The 20,040-nt window shown below is 43.8% G+C and overlaps 1 protein-coding gene across 1 annotated transcript in view; it reads left to right on the forward strand.

Annotated features, from left to right (window-relative positions):
- The first annotated feature begins 574 nt into the window (after nucleotides 1–574).
- MAOB (monoamine oxidase B) overlaps nucleotides 575–20,040 on the forward strand; it is a 101,976-nt gene continuing 82,510 nt past the window's right edge. Inside the window, exon 1 of the mRNA XM_081221761.1 lies at nucleotides 575–801. Within this exon, the coding sequence (XP_081077887.1) occupies nucleotides 756–801 (46 nt within the window). The 5' untranslated portion in view covers nucleotides 575–755. The remainder of the gene's footprint in view (nucleotides 802–20,040) is intronic.

The following is a 20,040-nucleotide window of genomic DNA, read 5'->3' on the forward strand; positions in this document are numbered from 1 at the left end:
GAGTTCACCGTGGACATAAGGGCAGGGAGAGTGGGGAAAGAAGTGGGTATTCAGAAGCAGGTGAGAGGGGTTGGCAATCCCACTCAAGTATATGCCAAGGTAACGGCAATACTGTGTGGTAGATCAAGGTGGGTCTTGGAATCTCCCTGGCTTTTTAGAAAAGCATTATTTCTGCCTTTTTATCTTGCCTTTGCCCCTCGCTAACTACTTTATCTCACTTTCCTCATCTGTAAAATGGGCTGTTGTTAGGTTTAACTGGGAATTATGTATGTAAAATGCTTACTACGGTGCCTGGTACCAGAAAAGCCCTCATTTACTGTTTGCTATTCTCTCTACTGCTCCTTTCCAGGGAGTCACTGGGGTGCTGGAGGAAGACACCCAATCTGCCATCCTCCCAGCCCCCAAGCTGAACAGCGCACCAGGGAAGCTGATGGGAAAATACCGTGCAGTGCAGAAGGCCAAAGGGTGGTGGTTCCAGGCACGGACTCTTGGAGGCCCTAGGTGACGACCTCTCTGCTCCGGAGTCCGCCCTCCCCAGGTTTGAGCGGCGGGGCTCCGGGCGGGGTCGGGGGCGGTGCGCTCCAACCAGGACGGCGCGTAGGCGGGCGGGCGGGGCTCCGCGACCCGACGCCCTCGGCCGGCAATATAGCCGCTCGGCTGAGGCGCTGGTGCGCGGGGGCAGCGCAGCGGGCGGGGGCCGCGAGCCAGACACCAGAGCAGCTGCCACCGAGGTGGCCCGGAGAGGGACGAGCAACATGAGCAGCAAATGCGACGTGGTCGTGGTGGGGGGCGGCATCTCAGGTCAGTGGCGGCCGCGCGCCCTCCTTCCTCCTCCCGGGCTCCGACAAGTGGCCGCCCAGGGAGGCACGCGAGGCGGCAGGGGGGCGGGGTGCCCCCAGGAGCCCCTAGACCCTCCGTGCGCCCGAGGGGATCTAGAGGGTCCCGAGCGTGCACACGGAATCCTCCCTCGGGGGAAGGATTTGGTGCGCCCCTGGACAGAAGCCGGGGGCTGGAAATCTGTTGAAGGTCTGGGGCTGGACTTTGAACTTTTCCCCGGACAGTTGCCAAGCCTGAGCTTGCTGGAATTTTCAAATCGCGGGGGAAGAAAATGGGCAGGGGACAGAGGCTTGCTAGAGGGTGGCATAAAGGTCAGTCACTTTGTTGCAGCCTGACCTGAACACTCTACATCCTTACTTGGAGCAGGCGTGCACCACTGCGTGTTGTTATTCTGGTAACAGGAAAACGACCTTGAACAGCTCCCAGTTCAGAAAGGATTGGACCCTGGGGCAGTCGATTACCAACGACCCTCCTGACCCTGATTCTTTGTGGTTCCATGATTGCCATGTGTCTGCCTGGGGCTGTAGGGCCTTCTTGTCAAACGCCTCTTCTCTCATTCCCTCCTCCCCCCACTCAGTGGCGGTGGCCAAGAAGCCCAACAGGAATGGGGACAGAAACTACCCTCTTAGACACGGAGGGAGAAGGGGGGAGAGAAGGGGGGAGAGGGACCGTGCACACAGCAGGGCCCCCCAGAAAACAGAAGCCAGAAGAGGGATGGGGTCAGTGGGGGAACCCACCCTCTCAGGAGGGTCAGGCGGATCCTATGGGATGGTGTCAGTGGAAATAAGCAATGCTTCCAAAACAGCCTGGCTAACAGACCCCTGGCGATGCTTTGGCTGAACCCCCAGGACCTCCTGGTGCTTGAGCAGTAATTAGGACACCTCCACAAGCCATGAATGTGTTGGCTAAAATATGCCCTAACCAGATCAAAGGAGCAGGGCTCCACCTTGTTCTCTGTGGGGTGGGCAGGGCAGAGGTGCTCTGACTCCCTTGTGCCAGGTGAAGAAGCCAAGGTGTTGGATGTTGGGTGCTGCTCTTCCACTCCAGCCTTCCTCACCTTTGAGTCAGACCTCAGGGGTTACCACTTCTGTCTGCCCGGTTCCTCCTGAGCTCACCCATGCCAGGCTCTGTGGCCGGTGCTGCAGGTACACAGGTACATAAGCACAACAGCATGCTGCGGTAGGCTAAGGCTATATAGATGCCATTGTCTTTCAGTATTTTTGACATCTTCTCTCCTAGAAGAACTTGGACTCAGAATCATATCTACCTAGGTGTTTTAGAAAATATCGCTAGATGCGCCTCCATGCTGCCTTGCACAGCACCCCATCTTAGGGAAGCTGAAGGCTCTCTTTCTGGGCCCCCAAAGTCTTTTTCTTGCCCAACCTATGTCTAACAGGTTCAGATTCTTCTGTTTTCCCTCTTACTTTGGCCTTTCTGATTCATACTCCAAACCTTCAAGCTCACTCAAATTATTCATGTTAGACTCGTATGGGAAGGATAGATAAGGTTTTAGCTATTTTTCCAACAGTGGTGAATCTCTACTCTGACCCCCAAACTCTCCAGACAAGGGACTGGTGAGTAGATCTGCCTTTTCTCAAGAACCGTACATAGAATAGGCATTGTTCTACATGAGGATAACACCAACTAGTCAGCTAGGTTACGAGGGCCTTGTGAAAGGTAAGTGAAGCACTGTGTGTGAAAATGGCTTTGCAAAGTCTGACATATGTATGACATAAGGTCTTACAAGAGTTTTGCTCATTTATTCAAACAGTAGGCATTAGGGCCAGCTGCGGTAGAGGATGCAAAAATGGGTCACATTGTTCTTGTCCTGGAAGATTTGTCCATTCAGGAAGGGAGGTGAGGTATCCACACGAAGGCAGTACAGGGTAGAAAGCGGTAGGTGTCACAAGAGGGGTCCACTCATTAATTCATTATCCATTCATTCAAGGAACATTTGCTTCCTGTCCCACATCTTACCCCAAAGGGAATGAAAGATGAATTAGGCAGAGCCATTGCCCCTGGGGTAGTCACACGCTGAGGCAGGAGGCATAGTCATGAACAAGTAAAACTAATGATCTATGATAGATGCCTTAGTAGCAGGAAGTTCTAGGCAAAGTGCATGTCCAACTCTGCCTGAGAATATCTGGGCAGACTTCACAGAGGAGGTGACACTTGAAGTCGATCTTAAGGAATGGATATGAATTCACCAGGAGACTAGATGAAGAAAGTATTTGAAGCTAAAGAGCAGCTTATATAAAATCACAAATATGTGAGATGTTCTCATGCTTAGGAAACATAAGAACTTCAGTGTGGAGTGTTGGGGGGACTTGGGAGAGACCAAGCTACGAAGGTGGGTTGGGATGAACTGTGGGGAGCCTTGTATGTCATCCCACAAAGATTTAGTTCCTTCTGAGGTCAGTGAACAGCCACTGATGATTTTTCATTCACAGAGTGGCATGTGTCAAGTGACAGAAATATGGTGATGCAGAAAGAGGGACGTGCAGAAGAAGAAGAGCAGGCTTGGGGGAAAGATGGGACATCTAGAGTGGGAGGTGCTGGGTGAACTCCCAGGGAGAGATGTCTAGCAGCTGGAAGTGCAAGGAACAAGTTGGGCGGACAGATTTGTGTGACAGAGACATTTTATCTGAAGCCACTGAAGTCCATGAAATGACCCAAACCAAGAGCAGAAAGAGAAGAGAGGATGCTTGGGACAGAACTGGACAAGGGCGTGCTTACCTCCTCCACTGGGAGGAAGATATTCAGTCATTCTTTTTTCTTTTTTAATAATAATCTTTCTTTCAATTAATTAATTAATTAATTAATTAATTAATTTTTGGCTGCGTTGGGTCTTCATTGCTGCGCGCAGGCTTTCCCTAGTTGCAGCGAGCTGGGGCTACTCTTTGTTGCTGTGCGTGGGCTTCTCATTGCGGTGGCTTCTCTTGTTGCGGAGCACGGGCTCTAGGCACACGGGCTTCAGTAGTTGTGGCACGCAGCCTCAGTAGTCGTGGTGCACAGGCTTAGTTACTCCGCAGCATGTGGGATCTCCTTGGACCAGGGATCGAACCCGTGTCCCCTGCATTGGCAGGTGGATTCTTAACCACTGAGCCACCAGGGAAGCCCTACAGTCATTCTTTAGAGTTTGATGAAAGATATGAGGAAACTGAGAAACTGAAAAACAATTAGTTAACCTCAGATCTTAGCTCAGATGTCATTTCCCCGGAGCAGCCTTCCCAAATCCCTCTAAATGGGATTAGATGCCTTTGTTTAATTTTTCTCTGCCATCTTGTTCCTTTCCATGAGTTTTTAATTGTTCATATATTAATGTCATTTCTTGTTCAATATCTTTCTCCTCCACTAGGCTGTAAGCCTCTGGAGCCCGGGGAGGTGTTTCTTTTTCTCCCTGAGAACCCCTAACCCCAGCTCCAGAGCTCTGCCTGGCCCAGTTAGCACTCAAAATGAGTTGAATTAATGAACTTTAACTTTACACCAACAAAGCAGCAGTTGATTGGATCTGATATTCATATCCATTCACTACCAATCCTTTTGCATGTCCTGCCAAATCATATTGTGAATGGGAAAAGTGGTAAAATCAGAATTTGGGGATTAGTCGGTGACTGACGCAGTGGTTTAAAAGAGTCTGAATTCGGGGCTTCCCTGGTGGCACAGTGGTTGAGAGTCTGCCTGCCGATGCAGGGGGCACGGGTTCGTGCCCTGGTCTGGGAAGATCCCACATGCCGTGGAGCGGCTGGGCCCGTGAGCCATGGCCGCTGAGCCTGTGCGTCCAGAGCCTGTGCTCCTCAACGGGAGAGGCCACAACAGTGAGAGGCCCACGTACTGCAAAAAAAAAAAAAAAAATGAGAGTCCGAATTAGACTCTGTTTTTTTAACTTTGTTAATTATTAAACTTGGGACATTCTGGTCATTCTGGTTAATTCTCTGATAGTTTGCAAAGCTGTCAGCAAATTTTAATCACTCCCTTTGGGATAAACAGATGTACTGGGGGTACAGCTGGTTAATATGTAACTTTTTTTTTTAGTGTTTGAAAAATTCCAAGGCAACTATAGAACAGCTTTTTGTTTTTGGAAATGTGTGTGGTATATACATGCACACCTCCTGAAATCTCTTTCGCCCCAGGAGCAGCTCATCTCTGGAGACTTGGCAGCGTAAATGGCATTTCCCACATGGAGCTGGACAGCAGCATATGGTTTCTGTTCCGAGTCTTGGTTTTAAAGTTTGGTTTGGTAGAACCATGGAAACTATGTTTTGCAATTCTGGAATGGCTCTTGCTCAAGCCTCAAAATAAAAGCTAAAAAGGGAAACTTGAAGCAGAAAGGAGAACTTTTTTCCCCCCCAGGCTTGAGAGAGGAGATCTGGCCATGTGAGGGTGGCAGGCACTTGGCTAAGAGTCTGGAGGAATCAGAGCCAGCTTTCCAAGTGGTAACCAACACCTGGGAGGTGATCTGTGCGGCCAGGAGGGCCAGTTTGCTGTTGGTTGGCAGGAGTGGCCTGGGCAGGGGCGTCAGAGAGGGCCCACGAGGGATCATGAGTTGAGGGACGCAATAGACAGACGTGGCCTGTATGTTAGTGGCAAAAGCCCCACCTCACCTTTGATGAAGAAAGTTGGAGAACTTCCCTGGACTCCTGTAACCCACCTCAATGTTCTAAAAAATAGTAATCGGATAGAAGTGCTTGGAAATTTGTATATCCCGGTCAAGGACAGGATATAGAGAAGCAGTATGGCAGTGTTTAAGCAGCATACATCAAACATCAAACAGACTTGTTATGAATCCCATTTCCTACACTTACCTATTGTGTCACCTTAAAATTTCCCTCACCTCTCTGCTCTTCAGCTGCCTTATCTTTATTTTTTTTAATTTAATTAATTAATTTATTTATTTATTTTTGGCTGAGTTGGGTCTTTGTTGCTGCGCACGGGCTTTCTCTAGTTGCGGTGAGCGGGGGCTACTCTTTGTTGTGGTGCGTGCGCTTCTCATCGCGGTGGCTTCTCTTGTTTCGGAGCACGGGCTCTAGGTGCACAGGCTTCAGTAGTTGTGGCACACGGGCTCAGTAGTTGTGGCTCGTGGGCTCTAGAGCACAGGCTCAGTAGTTGTGGCGCACGGGCTTAGATGCTTCACAGCATGTGGGATCTTCCCGGACCAGGGCTCGAACCTGTGTCCCCTGCATTGGCAAGTGGATTCTTAACCACTATGCCATGAGGGAAGCCCCCAGCTGCCTTATCTTTAAAATGAGACTCCTAATGCCTTTATTGGTGGAGAGGTTGTTGCTAGGATTAGAAAGAATGCACATGAAGGACTGTACACAGTGGTCATTATGGTGTCAACTTGTACCTTTTTTTTTTTTTTGCAGTACACGGGCCTCTCACTGCCGTGGCCTCTCCCGTTGCGGAGCACAGGCTCCGGACGCGCAGGCTCAGCGGCCATGGCTCACGGGCCTAGCCGCTCCGCGGCATGTGGGATCTTCCCAGACCGGGGCACGAACCCGTGTCCCCTGCATCGGCAGGCGGACTCTCAACCACTGCGCCACCAGGGAAGCCCTCAGCTTGTACCTTTTGAAAAAGACATCTTTTTTAGCTTCTAGGGTTTTTTAATCTGTGGGAGCAGAGGCAGGCACCTCTGTGTAATCACATCTCCCTCTTTAGTAACCAGTCATTTTTCTTGCTGTGAGGCATTTATAAGGTGGCAACAGGATGCAAGGTATATACGCAGGCATGGTTCCGGCCTCATCCTGTCCACCCCCATCCCTTGATTCCCTCTGATGAGGAGCCTGAAGAGCTCAGGCTTACCTTGGGCTTCAGAGCCACTAAACCCACTGTGCTCCTCTTCAGAAGACATTTAAAAGCACTAGATCTGGGGGCTTCCCTGGTGGCGCAGTGGTTCAGAGTCTGCCTGCCGATGCAGGGGACACGGGTTCGTGCCCCGGTCCGGGAAGATCCCACATGCCGCGGAGCGGCTGGGCCCGTGAGCCATGGCCGCTGAGCCTGTGCGTCCGGAGCCTGTGCTCCGCAATGGGAGAGGCCACAACAGTGAGAGGCCCGCGTACCGCAAAAAAAAAAAGCACTAGATCTGTATCTCATCACTACCCCAGCCCAGCTGTTATTCCGATTCTGACCTGGTCCTCATTTTCAGCCACCTGACTCCTATCTTAATTATAAGAAATAATAAATGGGACTATTATTTATGTCTTTAATAATATTAATTATTTAATAATAATAAAAGAGCCAGCATTTTGAGTGTTGTCTATATGCTAAATTGAGTAACAGTGAGGTGATCCTAGTATTAACATCTGCCGAGCACCAAATGAATTCAAAATCTTCGTGTAGAAGTCTGTTCTGTGTTTAGAATTTCTGACATGTTTATCTCTTAAATATATATTAAAAATAATTGGAGTCGAAGATTTTTCTTGCAGTTTAGCTGCTGACTTTCGTATATCATCTGAGTTAGTAAATCACATACAAGCCAAGAAAGTAGGGCTGCAAAGCAGCATCCCTGTTACAAGATAATATTCCATGAGTGTGTGTGTGTGTGTGTTAGGGTGTGTACATTCACAGCCACTAGCCACCCCCTCAACCCAAGGTTTGACAGTGGAGTCGACTGGCACACTGCCATTTCAGATCCATTAGTGGTTAGTGGCCATTTTGTCAGCCTGATTAACAATAATAGCCGAGGTCTGCTGTGTGCTTGCCAGATGCCAAGCCCCATTCCAAGCACTTAACATACATTTTCTCTTTTAACCCTTTAAATCGCTTTTTGAAGTATTATCCCTACTTTCTAGATGAGAAAACTAAGGCATGGAAAGGTTACCAACTTTGCTTAAGGTGGCACAGCTGGTTAGTGGTGAAACCACAATTAACGCCATGCTCTTAACCTCTATGCTCTACCAATGCTGATTTCTTCTGCTCCCAGAGAAAATGTCATTGCATGAGCGGTTCCAGCCTCTTAACCTTTGCCCATCATCAGACCAACCATTTCCTCTGTAACAATAACTTAGAATTTGCTTTGATACAATTTGTTCACACTGGAACAATGGAAAAGACATACACACTGAGTAATACAACTGATATGTATGTCATCAAAGTTTGAAAATCAGCTGGTTTACAGCTTAATATTAAAAAAACAAACAACCCAATCCAAAAATGGGCAGAAGACCTAAATAGACATTTCTCCAAAGAAGACATACAGATGGCCAACAGGCACATGAAAAGATGCTCAGTACCACTGATTATTAGAGAAATGCAAATCAAAACTACAATGAGTAGTTGACCTCACACCAGTTAGAATGTCCATCATTAAAAAGTCTACAGACAATTGATGCTGGAGAGTGTGTGGAGAAAAGAGGACCCTCTTACACTGTTGATAGGAATGTAAATCGGTACAGCCACTATGGAGAACAGTATGGAGGTTCCTTAAAAAACTAAAAACAGAGTTACCATATGATCCAGCAATCCCACTCCTGGGCGTATATCCAGAGAAAACGCTAATTCGAAAAGATACATGCACCCCAATGTTCATAGCAGCACTATTTACAATAGCCAAGACACGGAAGCAACCTAAATGTCCATTAACAGATGAATGGATAAAGGTGCGAGATCGATCTATCTATCTATCTATCTATCTATCTTATTCAGCCATAAAAAAGAATGAAAATGCCATTTGCAGCAATATGGATGGACCTAGAGATTATCATACTAAGTGAAGTCAGACAAAGTCAAATATCATATGATAGCAATTATATGTGGAATCTAAAAAATGATACAAATGAACTTATTTATAAAACAGAAATAGACTCACGGACATAGAAAACAAACTTACGGTGACCAAAGGGGTTAGCGGTGGGGGAGAGATAAATTAGTAGTTTGGGATTAACATATACACACTACTATATATAAAATAGATAACCAACAAAGACCTGCTGTATAGCACAGGGAACTATATTCAATATCTTATAATAACCTATAATGGAAAAGAATCTGAAAAAATATATATATGTGTGTATATATATATATATATATATATATATGAATCACTTTGCTGTACACCTGAAACTAACACAACATTGTATATTAACTATACTTCAATTAAAAAATGGTTAAGGGCTTCCCTGGTGGCGCAGTGGTTGGGAGTCTGCCTGCCGATGCAGGAGACACAGGTTCGTGCCCCGGTCCGGGAAGATCCCGCATGTCGCGGAGCGGCTGGGCCTGTGAGCCATGGCCGCTGAGCCTGCGCATCCGGAGCCTGTGCTCCGCAATGGGAGAGGCCACAGCAGTGAGAGACCCGTGTACCGCAAAAGAAAAAAAAATAAAAAAATAAAAGATGGGAGGAATAATATAAGGCCATAGGCTCCAGTTGACAGGTGATATTTCTGTTTATAGGAAGGTAGAAAGTACAGCAAGTCTAGACTAGTAGGATGGGGAGATAATGGGTAATAAAGTTAGAAGGAGGAGGGCAGGATCAAGCAAGGAAAAGCAAAGTGAGTTGGTTACGTTTTTCTGTGGCTGGAAAGAAGGAAGCATTGACAATTTTTACTATAAAGATAAGATGGGCAGTTGTGTGCCTGATAGGTGAAAGAGGGCAACCCTAGAGCCAGGGCAGCCAAAAGATGGGTAGTAATTCAGGAATAGGTTGAGAGGTGATCAGCTGTGTATCATGAATTGAGTTATCCTGAAGCTCAAGGCAGGTCGCAGGAGAAAGGGAGGGGAGGCAAGAATGGAAAGAAGTACTGCAATGGTACACGCTCCTTTTTTCTATTTTGCTGAGAACATACCCAGAAAAGAAGTATCACAAAAAATAGTATTTCCCCCCTGAAGTTTTATAATTGAAATGGAAGGACTTGACTGTATTTTTAAGTTTCCTTTTTAAAAAAAATAAGATCAAAGAGATTTTCTTCCTAAGGGTTGTGACCCAGCTTACTAAATGAGGAACACACATCTTGGGCAATCTCAAACACAAAGTGAGTAGTTCATCCTGTTTTGTAACATAAAAGTTGTCATTGAAACTTGCTGTTTTGTGAGAGAGAGGGCAAAATCAGAAAGCAAGTTCAGGTAGGTTTGGCCTTTCAAATGTTAGTTATGTTACCGTAGTCTCCATTTAATGGCATCTTAAATGTCATGTTCTAGTTAATTTCAACTTCATGTCAGAAGTTTACACTCTTGATCTCATGTCATCTCATCCCTTACCTGGGCCATTTTCCACTCTGGACTCATCATCATCATCAACATTTATCAATTCCACAATGGTGAAGGTGTCCTTCTAGGTCCTTAGTTTTATTTGCTCTCCTTCCAGCCTAAATAATCCCCCTTTTCGTTTACCTTGCAGATATTTGCAATGATTCTTTTATAGTGAATTTGGAATCCTGACCTCATCTTTTGGAATTGGAGCTACTTTTTATTCCTGTGATCCCAGTTGTGTTTCTGTCTTAAATTGTGTCTTTATAATTATGTTTAATTCTATCTCCCTTCTTTGGGTTATTTTCCAGTTAAAGCAACACGCTCTTTGGAAAAGTTTTGTTATCCAACACGGCTCCCTTTCAGATAACTTAGGGTAAAGTGAAGAATTAATAACCAAAGTTCCCTCGAAAATTTTTAGGAAGAAAGGCCACTGATGTAAATGAAATATGAAATCACATTCCTTCTTGGTTATTTACAGCTTAAGGAATTTTTTTGGAGATGCGGGAACATTTTTTTAATAAGGTGAATTGCAGAAATTATATTTATTGTGAAAATCTGTAAGTTACAGAAAGAGACAGAAAGAAAATGAAAATCATCTATAATTGATTCCCCACACACACACACTCAAAACAGCCACTGTTACTATTGTCACCTATATTTTCTTTTTGCAAACCACCTACTGTATTTACTGCACTCGCTGGTAGTTCTTTTTAAATAAATAACATATTATGAATGTTTAACCATGTCTTAAATGCTCTTCTTCTATACGATCTTGATAACTTTATATTATTTCATCTGATTATATTTATTTACCAATCTTCTATTGCTGAACATTTGTGTTGTTTCCAAATTTCTGCTATTTTAAACAAAGCTATTATGAATATCCTTATACCCAAACCTTTGTGCATAACTGATTATTTCTTTAGGAAATTCTTAGAAATAAGTGTTGGGAATCCTTTTAAGGCATTTAGTAATGATTACAAAATTTTCACTCCAAGAAAGTTTCATCAGTTTAAGGTGGAATTTTAATAATGGGCTTCTTAGTTACTTCACTAGGAAACCAGTATTTTTCCCTCTCTGACACAACACAGAGAAAACCATGGTTCTTCACCAGCTCAGTGTTGTAATTTAATGAAATTGTAGGTGCTAGGTTTTGTAAATGATCTTTAGTCTTGTAAAATTTCAGCGGTGGCAAGTAATTCTTGCTCTCTACGACATGCAGGCAAACCACTTTTGCAATTAATGCTCTATGCCTACCATGATTTACTAGGTATTTATATATTTTTATAGTGCTTTAACATTTTTTGAATACCATTATCCTGTGCTTCTAGAAGTTTGAAATCATTAATTAGATAATTCTGTTGTGTTTCAGTGCAGAAAAGAAAAAAGGATAGTCCTGTAGCAAACCATTTTCTATGATTATTTTTACCCGTCTAGATAAGACATGAATATAGCCTTGGTCCACAGTCTATTGTAAATGCTGATCAACCAGCTGTTTCATGTTTTACATTTTAATTTCCTCTCTAGTTTGCATTCAAATTCTATGATAGATTTTGGTTTATTTAGGAGTCCTATAAGATACAGTTGATTGTTTTCAGAATACCCCTTTTATGCTATGCCAGTTAAAGTGAAACAGCCCTTGTTAAGTACTGATGATAAGCACACATAAAGGCATACACTCAAATGAGTTATCCTCATTTGATCAAACATGTTTTCTCATTTTGTTGTTTCTGCAGGGGAGAAAAAGAAGTCAGGTTTGCCCATTCGTTGATTGATTGATTCATTCAATAAACCCTTATCAAGTGCCTTATTTACCAAGCATTGGGCTAGGCATGGGAATATCCAGATGGGTAATCCATGTTTCCATCTTTGAAGGGTACACCAAGCAGAGGGAGGAGCATGCAGCCACATACAGGTGAATTCTCTGAGGGGTGGTGTGTGCTGAGAAAGATAAGTTCATCTGGTTCTGATGACACAGAGGAGAAGAGGATGGCAGTTTCACCTCAGGGCCTCAGAAGACCCAAAGGAAGACTTGGTGATAGGATTTATTAGAGAGATAATTAGCCAATTCAAATATTCTTCCATAAAATATAGCGTTAAGTGGTTGAAATTTAAATCTACATTCTAATATACACATGGCATTGAAATTTCAGGTTTGTTCTTCTTGCTGTTGGCCTTAAAATGGCAGTGTAGTGGATGCTGTAGTGGGCTGCCCAAGCCCCCTTTAGGACAGTTATTCCCCCATCTGCTGAGAGTGTTGGCTGCTGCTTGTTCACAGCTGAGTCCCTCTCTGGAAATTGCCCTTGACTGGGGGGAGCTGACTTCCTGCAACAGATGTGGGGGTATAGAGGCCTGGCCCCCTTGCCTCAATGCAAGACAACTCTGAAGGGCCATCTCAGCTGTGGAGCCCCCTGTAGGATTGACTGAGGCCTATGTTGTGATTGCATTTCAGTTCAACTTCTTCCTCTGTCCAGTCCTGCTTCACTTACATTTTTCTTCGTGTTGAACCCTGATAAGCTCCTATATGCAAATCAGGTTCAGAAGCTTCTTGCCACGGACCCTAATTTAGACAGACAATAATTGAACAGCATTTTTGTTCTGCACATCACAAGATGTTCTAACCACGAAGCTTCAGTCAGTTGGAGGTGGAGGCCATTAAAGGACTTGGCCCTTTCCAGGATTCAAGATGCCAACAGGGCCGGGGAGGGTGGTAAGCCTCATCAGTTCTGGATAATCTCTCTTAGGTGTCCTGAGGGTCCCTGGAACAGGGGTGGATGGTGGAGGCTGACCACTACAGTGGCCCATACAAGCTCTGGGGAATTCCATTCTCTCATCACTCTGTGTGCTGATTTAGAGGTGAGATTCATAGGCTCTGATCTGGACTTGCTACAGATGTGGATGTCTTTCTTTATTGGAGAAATTTGTGGCAGTGCAGCCAAGGCATAAATTATGAAACAGACACCCCTAATCTGTGAAGACGATTCAGGTCAGGAGCCATCCATCTCTCCCAGGCTACCATTTTGGATCCAGCTCAGATTCTGGGTTATTGGCAAAATGGTGCTGTTGGTGTCAACCTCTGTTCTTCCCCTAATACTACAACCATTTCATGCAGCTTCCTGTAGGGTTTCTTATAGGGAATTGGAGATAGTGAAAGTGATTCTAGAAATGGATGATGGAATCCCAGAAGGAGAAGAGAGAAAGTGAGGCTGTGAGGGAGCTGTTGGTAGGATTTGAGTGGAAAGGTTCATAGATCGAGGGTCTTGGGTTAAAGGACATTGATATGAGATGGATTTGAACAACTGAACTAGAAAGATAGAAGATGGTGATTGCAAGGGAGGGTGCTGTAGAGTTTGGACAGGTAACCTTTGACTCTACTTCTTAATGACCATTAATAGCATTTAAATGAGTTGCAACATTTTGAATCAGCATGTCCAGAGATAGTATTCTCTGTGTGATTCAACAAACAATTTAAAGGCCAGAAAAATGAATACCTTTTTAAAAAAATAGTAATCTGCTCCTGGTTTTACAATTGGGCAGAGGACACAACTATGCATTAAGTCCAAGTTTAGGGATGACTTAAGTCTAAATTTAGGGAAGGCCCATCTGCTGGATTGAGAAAGGCAGGAATCCTGTGCTTTGGATCCTGAAGATTCTAAGCAGAGGTTTTTGTTCAAATTGCATGCACATCACTGAAAGGATAACCCCTCAAATGCTGACTTGTGTGTGACTGATGGACGAAGAGTAGGGAGGGGACCCAAAGCAAGGTGCTCAAGGTCTGGCAGTGCAGAGCAACAGGGAGGCAAAGAAAGACTTTCCCTACCTGCTTACTTTTTTGAAGATGATTGGAAAAGCATGGAAAAAGGCAAGGACTATATATAATTCAGCATTATATGAAGTCCAATAGGGACAACACATTGTCACATTCCACGGCAAAACAGAGAGAGGAGAGAGAGAGAGCCTGTCCTTCCCATGCCCTGCCAAACCAAAGATTATAGAGCTAGACTATTAGTATTATAATGACATTGACACTTTGAGGATTCTGTTCTCTGATTGAAAAAGATGAAGCACATTACTTATGGAAATGTCTGTAAAAGGAAATTGTGGGCTAGTTTTTAATCCTGTGATTCAGCCTCTTCTGTTTACTATCTACTGAAAAATCTTGTCTGGCAGCATGCCAATCTGTTTCTGTCCATCTGCTGCTAGCCTTTGATTGAGAAAACATTAAGTGAGGGCCTTCTACGTGCCAGGTGCTAGGAATGAACAATCAGGAAACAGTTCCAGTTTAACACAGGCGTGCGCACACAAGGAATCATGTTAAATTACATTTCCTGTGCCTAGTTATTGTTGATGCATGCACAAAAATGTCCTTTTTCAATGAAAGAAACCTCTGTGTACCTTTCAAGAGATCACCCTTGGACCAAGTTAGAATAGATGCTAAGATAACTTTGGTTTGGGTTTCCAGGTGTTGTGGCCTCTGTTACCTTTTTTAGTCTTACTCATAGATCGTGTGATACTTCTGGCCTTAGGAGGGGTACGGAGAACATCACAAATGCCTTTTCTGTCATGAGAAATCAGGTTGCATGCGGGAACGGCCACAATCTGAAAGGAAATCACATGGGTCGCCCTAGTCGATAAAAGGCAGAACATCCAAAATACACTGCCTGTGATCTGCTTTTCTCCCCTTGTTCCTTTCTCTCTGATTTCGTGAAGAATATGTCCAGAGGGAAATGAGTTTTCTGTAGATAAATCAGTCTGCTGGTCCACAATATTGCGTTTCCAGTGGACAGGTCTGAGAAATGGGGAAAAGTACAGAGGTTGAGCTGACTGCAAGGTAGGCGAGGCAAAAACATTCTATGTGCAAAAGAAAAATCATCTGGGGCTTATGCTTGCTTTATTTCTGGATTTTATTTGTGAACAGAATACTATGAGAAGCTGATGGAAATGAGAGAGCATTTTTTTTCTCCTACTGTGTTCTTTTAAAAGGTATATTTCAGTAAACAGATATTTTTTAAATATGGCTTCCTTTCCCATAGATGAATTCCTTTGAAAGGAATTTATAGGTTTAAAGATTTCATGAGAGCAAGTTTAATACCAGTCCTTAAAATTCAAAGCATAGTGAATTGTAAATTTCCAATGAATATATGTGTGTGTTAAGATATTTGAATACTTTTTCATAGAAAAATAGGGGTTTTTAAAAGTATGAGCAGTTAGAATTTAAGCCACTCTTCAAATCATGCATTCTATATATAAATTCTTGGCATTATTTTTCAATATTTTTAAAATACAGTGGATGAAGCCCTCAATGACAATGAAAAATGATGCCTGCATTTTTCAAGTTACAAGTAATTTGTAAACTGAGAGCTTATTCAGTCTTGCTGCTAAAACCTTTGCAGCTATGTGTGAAGAACACGTGCAAAATATAGTAACAAAAATACAGTATCTGCCTGGTATTTCTAAAGGACCTTGGTTACATATAATTCCGTACATATAAGAAAGGCAATATTAGGGTTTTTTTCCTCCACAAATATATCCTTCCTATAAGGTGGTATGTGCAGTATATTGATTCGTACAATTTTACATGAAGTGGAAAGTCAGAAAGAGATGGAGTGTGGAAACACATTGAAAGCTTTTATTTCTCTCACACTGTTACTTGTCTGGTTGAATATCATTTCCTCTGTCTTTGGCATCTGAGCCTTGTGGTTCAGCACAGTATAAGGGTGTTTGGGTCCTATAACCTGTTATTTAACTAATACTGTTTTCTAGAAGAGTTCCCACTAAGATTTTTCAGCTTCTCGTGCTATGTGTTAACCAGGCATTTTAAACCATCACTTCTCATCACTCCCATGATCCCACCGTTTCATGCTTCCCTCCTTCTCTAGCTGCTCCTTCAGCCTCCTGTGCCAGCACCTACACGCTTCACCTCCAGTGTTCCCTGTTTTGGGAAATAGAATCACCTTCAGACCAGTTTTCAAGTCACGACCCTTGACACTGGTAGCAGACATTGGAGGGGTCCCACCATCTCCCCTCGGCACCCATTCCCATATACAGGGACCTACGGCTACTGAGTGCTGCAAGTCTATGCCTGAGGGCTTTCTCTGGCCACTGGAACCCATAAGGGCTTCCACTCAGGACAGGCCAGCAGTGGGGTGGGGTTAATGCCCCCAGGAACAGCCATCTTCCTAAGACTGACATGATCAATCAATCCCCTCTTAGTTGGAATCACTAAGGCATGTTCTGCACAGTCTCCCAGAGGTCTCGAGTGGGATCAAGCCCCAGTTGCCCACAGTAACAGCCTGCTAGATGCTGTGTCTTTACTGCCTACCTTCCCTTCCTTGTTTCATCTCCCCAGAGTCCTACCGGGGCTTCCTGAGGTCACCTCCCAAATAAGCTAGTGGCATCCAACTCCTTGTTTCAGGGTCTGCTTTTGGATATTAGATACTTTCTTCTTGTCTTATTCCTAAAGTCCTAGTTGCAAAATAATAACTTGGATCTGTCCACCTCACCGTCTCCGTGTCCCTGCAGACCTGGGGTTCCACATGTGGGACCGCTACAGTTCTGAGTCTGCTCATTTAAGTCCCGTCATTTGGTCCAGCCCTTCTGCAGTCCACTCTTTTTCTTTTTCCTTTTTTACTGTGATAAAATATGTATATAACATAAAATTTACCATTTTAAGTGTACAATTCAGTAGCAGGAAGTACATCTATATTGTTGTGCAGCCATCACCACCATCCATCTCCAGAATTTTGTCATCAACCTAAATTGAAACTCTGTCCCCATTCCTCTCTCCCCTCAACCCCTGGTAACCTCCATACTACTTCCTGCCTCTATGAATTTGACTACTCGGGAACTTCACATAAGCGGTATCATACACTATTTGTCCTTTTGTGTCTGGCTTCTTTCACTTGGCATAATGTCCTCAAGGTTCATCCATCCAGTCCTTTCTTACATTAAAGGAAGAATAATTTGTTTTTAGTGGGGAAAGCACAAATTTGATGTTTCTAAGTTACAAAAAAATATTTATTGTCAGAAGTGATGTAAACAAAGTTGTTCAAAGACAAAAGCTAACTACCCATCGGCCTTTATCCCATCCCAACCCTTCTGAGGTGACTTGTGTTGACAGCCTGGCATGTATCCTTCCAGACTTTTCTCCTGGAAGGATAATCTTTCTAAAATATAAATCTCATGAGGTTACTCGTGTGCTTCAGACCCTTCAGCAACCTTCCAAGATCAAGTCCGAAATGATGACTGTGGCCCAGACACATGGCAGACCTGAGAGCTCCCTACAGTGGAAGCCCAATCTCCCATGACTTCTTGTGTTCACTGTGTAGCCACACTGGCCCATTTTCAACTTCTCAAATAATCTACCATGTTCTTTATGGTCTCTGGCCTTTGCACTTGCTCTTCATGTGGATCTCTTCCTAGCTCTCCTCCTGTTACTGAAAGTGGGGTCTGGCTGCTCACCTCTCGAAAGCCAATAAAGAGGTAAGGTTGGTGGAAAGGAAAGTTTGCTTTATGTTGGAGGCCGGCAAGTGGGGGTGGGAGGGAAGGGCAGAGTCCTGTCCAAAGGCCGACTCCCCCCCCACTGACAATCAGGGGGCAAGAACTTTTATAAGCCGAGGGAGGGGGCTACATACAGAAACAGCACAGTCAGCTCTGACAGTCATCTTGAAATTGGTCGTGCGGTGGTCTGACCAGTGTGGTCTTGATTGTTTTAAGTACAGTTAGTCTTTAGTTCCAAGGTCGGTTTGTTCATATATCTTTGAGGCCAGCTCTCAGAATTGTGGCAGCTTATGTCATGGCTCCAGTCTGGTCACCATGTAGTTAACTTCTTCCACCTGTTGGGGGTTTGGTATCTATAAGACAGCTCAAAAAATATGGCTCTGAATATTATCTATAGCCCTTGAGGAGGAACTTAAAGGTCTTTGACTATTTTTAATGACTGAACTATTATTAGTTAGTCTTGTTGGACTGTTTTCCTTTGTTTCTGCATTTTCTCACTTCTCTGATTAAACTTATTCTTTGGCTTAAGTTTTTCCACAGACAAAAGGCAGGTCGAGGACATGGGGGGCAAGGACCATGGGGTCCTGCTCCGTTTTGCTCCTTCCTACCTATGACTTTGGTAACTCTTGATCATCTTTCAGAGTTTATTTTAAAACTTACTTTTTAGGGGGAGGGTCTCCTTATCTGATAGCTTTTCCCGCAAACTACACTGTACCCCCCGTTCTTCCTTCCTATGGCACCTTGTTTTATACCTTTCCTGCTCTCCCTGGGATAAACTCCAGGAGTGCAGACACTCTGTCTTTTTCACCACCTAGCGCAGTGCTTGCACCTAATAAGTTCACAGTAAATATTGATTGGCTAATTAAGCCTTTCCTTGAGAACCCAATTTAGAACTTTGGGTTTTAAATTTCATTTGGACCCCTCTGTGTTATCCCTCTTTTCTGAGTTACTTTAATGTACTTATTATGATGGGTTAGTAACTATTTTTTTCCCAAATAACAGGGTTCATTTTTTTTCAGTTATACATATATGTGTAATCTGTTCTTTTTCAAGTTCTTTTCCCATTTAGGTTATTACAGAATATTGAGCAGAGTTCCCTGTGCTAGATAGTAGGTCCTTGTTGGTTCTCTATTTGAAATATAGCAGTCTGTACGTGTCAGTCCCAAACTCCCAATCTATCCCTCACCCCATCCTTCCCCCTGTAACTATAAGTTCGTTCTCTAAGTCTGTGAGTCTGTTTCTGTTTTATAGACAAATTCATTTGTATCATTTTTTTAGATTCCTCACATAAGCGCTATCATATGATGTTTGTCTTTCTCTGTCTTTTTTTACTTCTTTACTTTTTTTTTACTGTCTTTACTTCACTTAGTACGATAATGTCCAGGTCCATACATGTTGCTGCAAATGGCATTATTTCATTCTTTTTAATGGCTGAATAATATTCCATTCTATACATGTACCACATCTTCTTTTTCCATTCATCTGTCGATGGACATTTAGGTTGCTTCCATGTCTTGGCTAAACAGTGCTGCAATGAACATTAGGGTGCATGTATCCTTTTGAACCGTGGTTTTCTCTGTATATATGCCCAGGAGTGGGATTGCTGGAACATATGGTAGTTCTATTTGTAGTTTTTTAAGGAACCTCCATACTGTTCTCCATAGTGGCTGTACCAATGTACATTCCCACCAGCAGTGCAAGAGTGTTCCCTTTTCTCCACACCCTCTCCAGCATTTATTGTTTGTAGATATTTTGATGATGGCCATTCTGACTGGTGTGAGGTGATACCTCATTGTAGTTCTGATTTGCATTTCTCTAATAGTTAGCGATGTTGAGCATCTTTTCATGTGCCTCTCGGTCATCTGTATGTCTTCTTTGGAGAAATGTCTGTTTAGCTCTTCTGATGATTGGTTAGTAACTATTAAACCACCTAGTTGGCTGGCAAAATTATATTTTTAATGAAGGGAATGTCCTCGTTTTCCCTGAGTCTTCTTGTCCGATTTTCAACACCCATGTCCTCAGCACTTATTTGATGACAGCTATGACTCTAATCTACCATAATACAGGCCACAGTCCCTTATCTGCACTTCCCAAACACCCAGAGCTCTGAAAATTGAAAGTATTTTCAGGAGCTTTCAGTAAGAGCTGACCAGAACTGATGTGTCTGGTTTGCTATTAGTCATATGTTTTACTGCAGACATAATAATGCAGGTGATCTCAGAGTGGTTGTCCCAGTTGTCATTAGGACTATTACATAATATACACCTATGTACTGTTTTGTCACTCTAAAATCTGAAAAATTCGAAGTTCTGAAATGCATTTGGTTCCCAGAGTTTCAGATCAGGCCCATCTTTAAAAATTTAAACCAGGGAGCTTCCCTGGTGGTGCAGTGGTTAAGAATCCACCTGCCAATGCAGGGGACATGGGTTTGAACCCTGGTCTGGGAAGATCTCACATGTCGTGGAGCAGCTAAGCCCATGCACCACAACTACTGAGCCAGGGCTCTAGAGCCCGCATGCC

This window comes from Mesoplodon bidens, assembly GCF_964165515.1.
Source record: "Mesoplodon bidens genome assembly, chromosome: X".
Lineage (NCBI taxonomy): Eukaryota > Metazoa > Chordata > Mammalia > Artiodactyla > Ziphiidae > Mesoplodon > Mesoplodon bidens.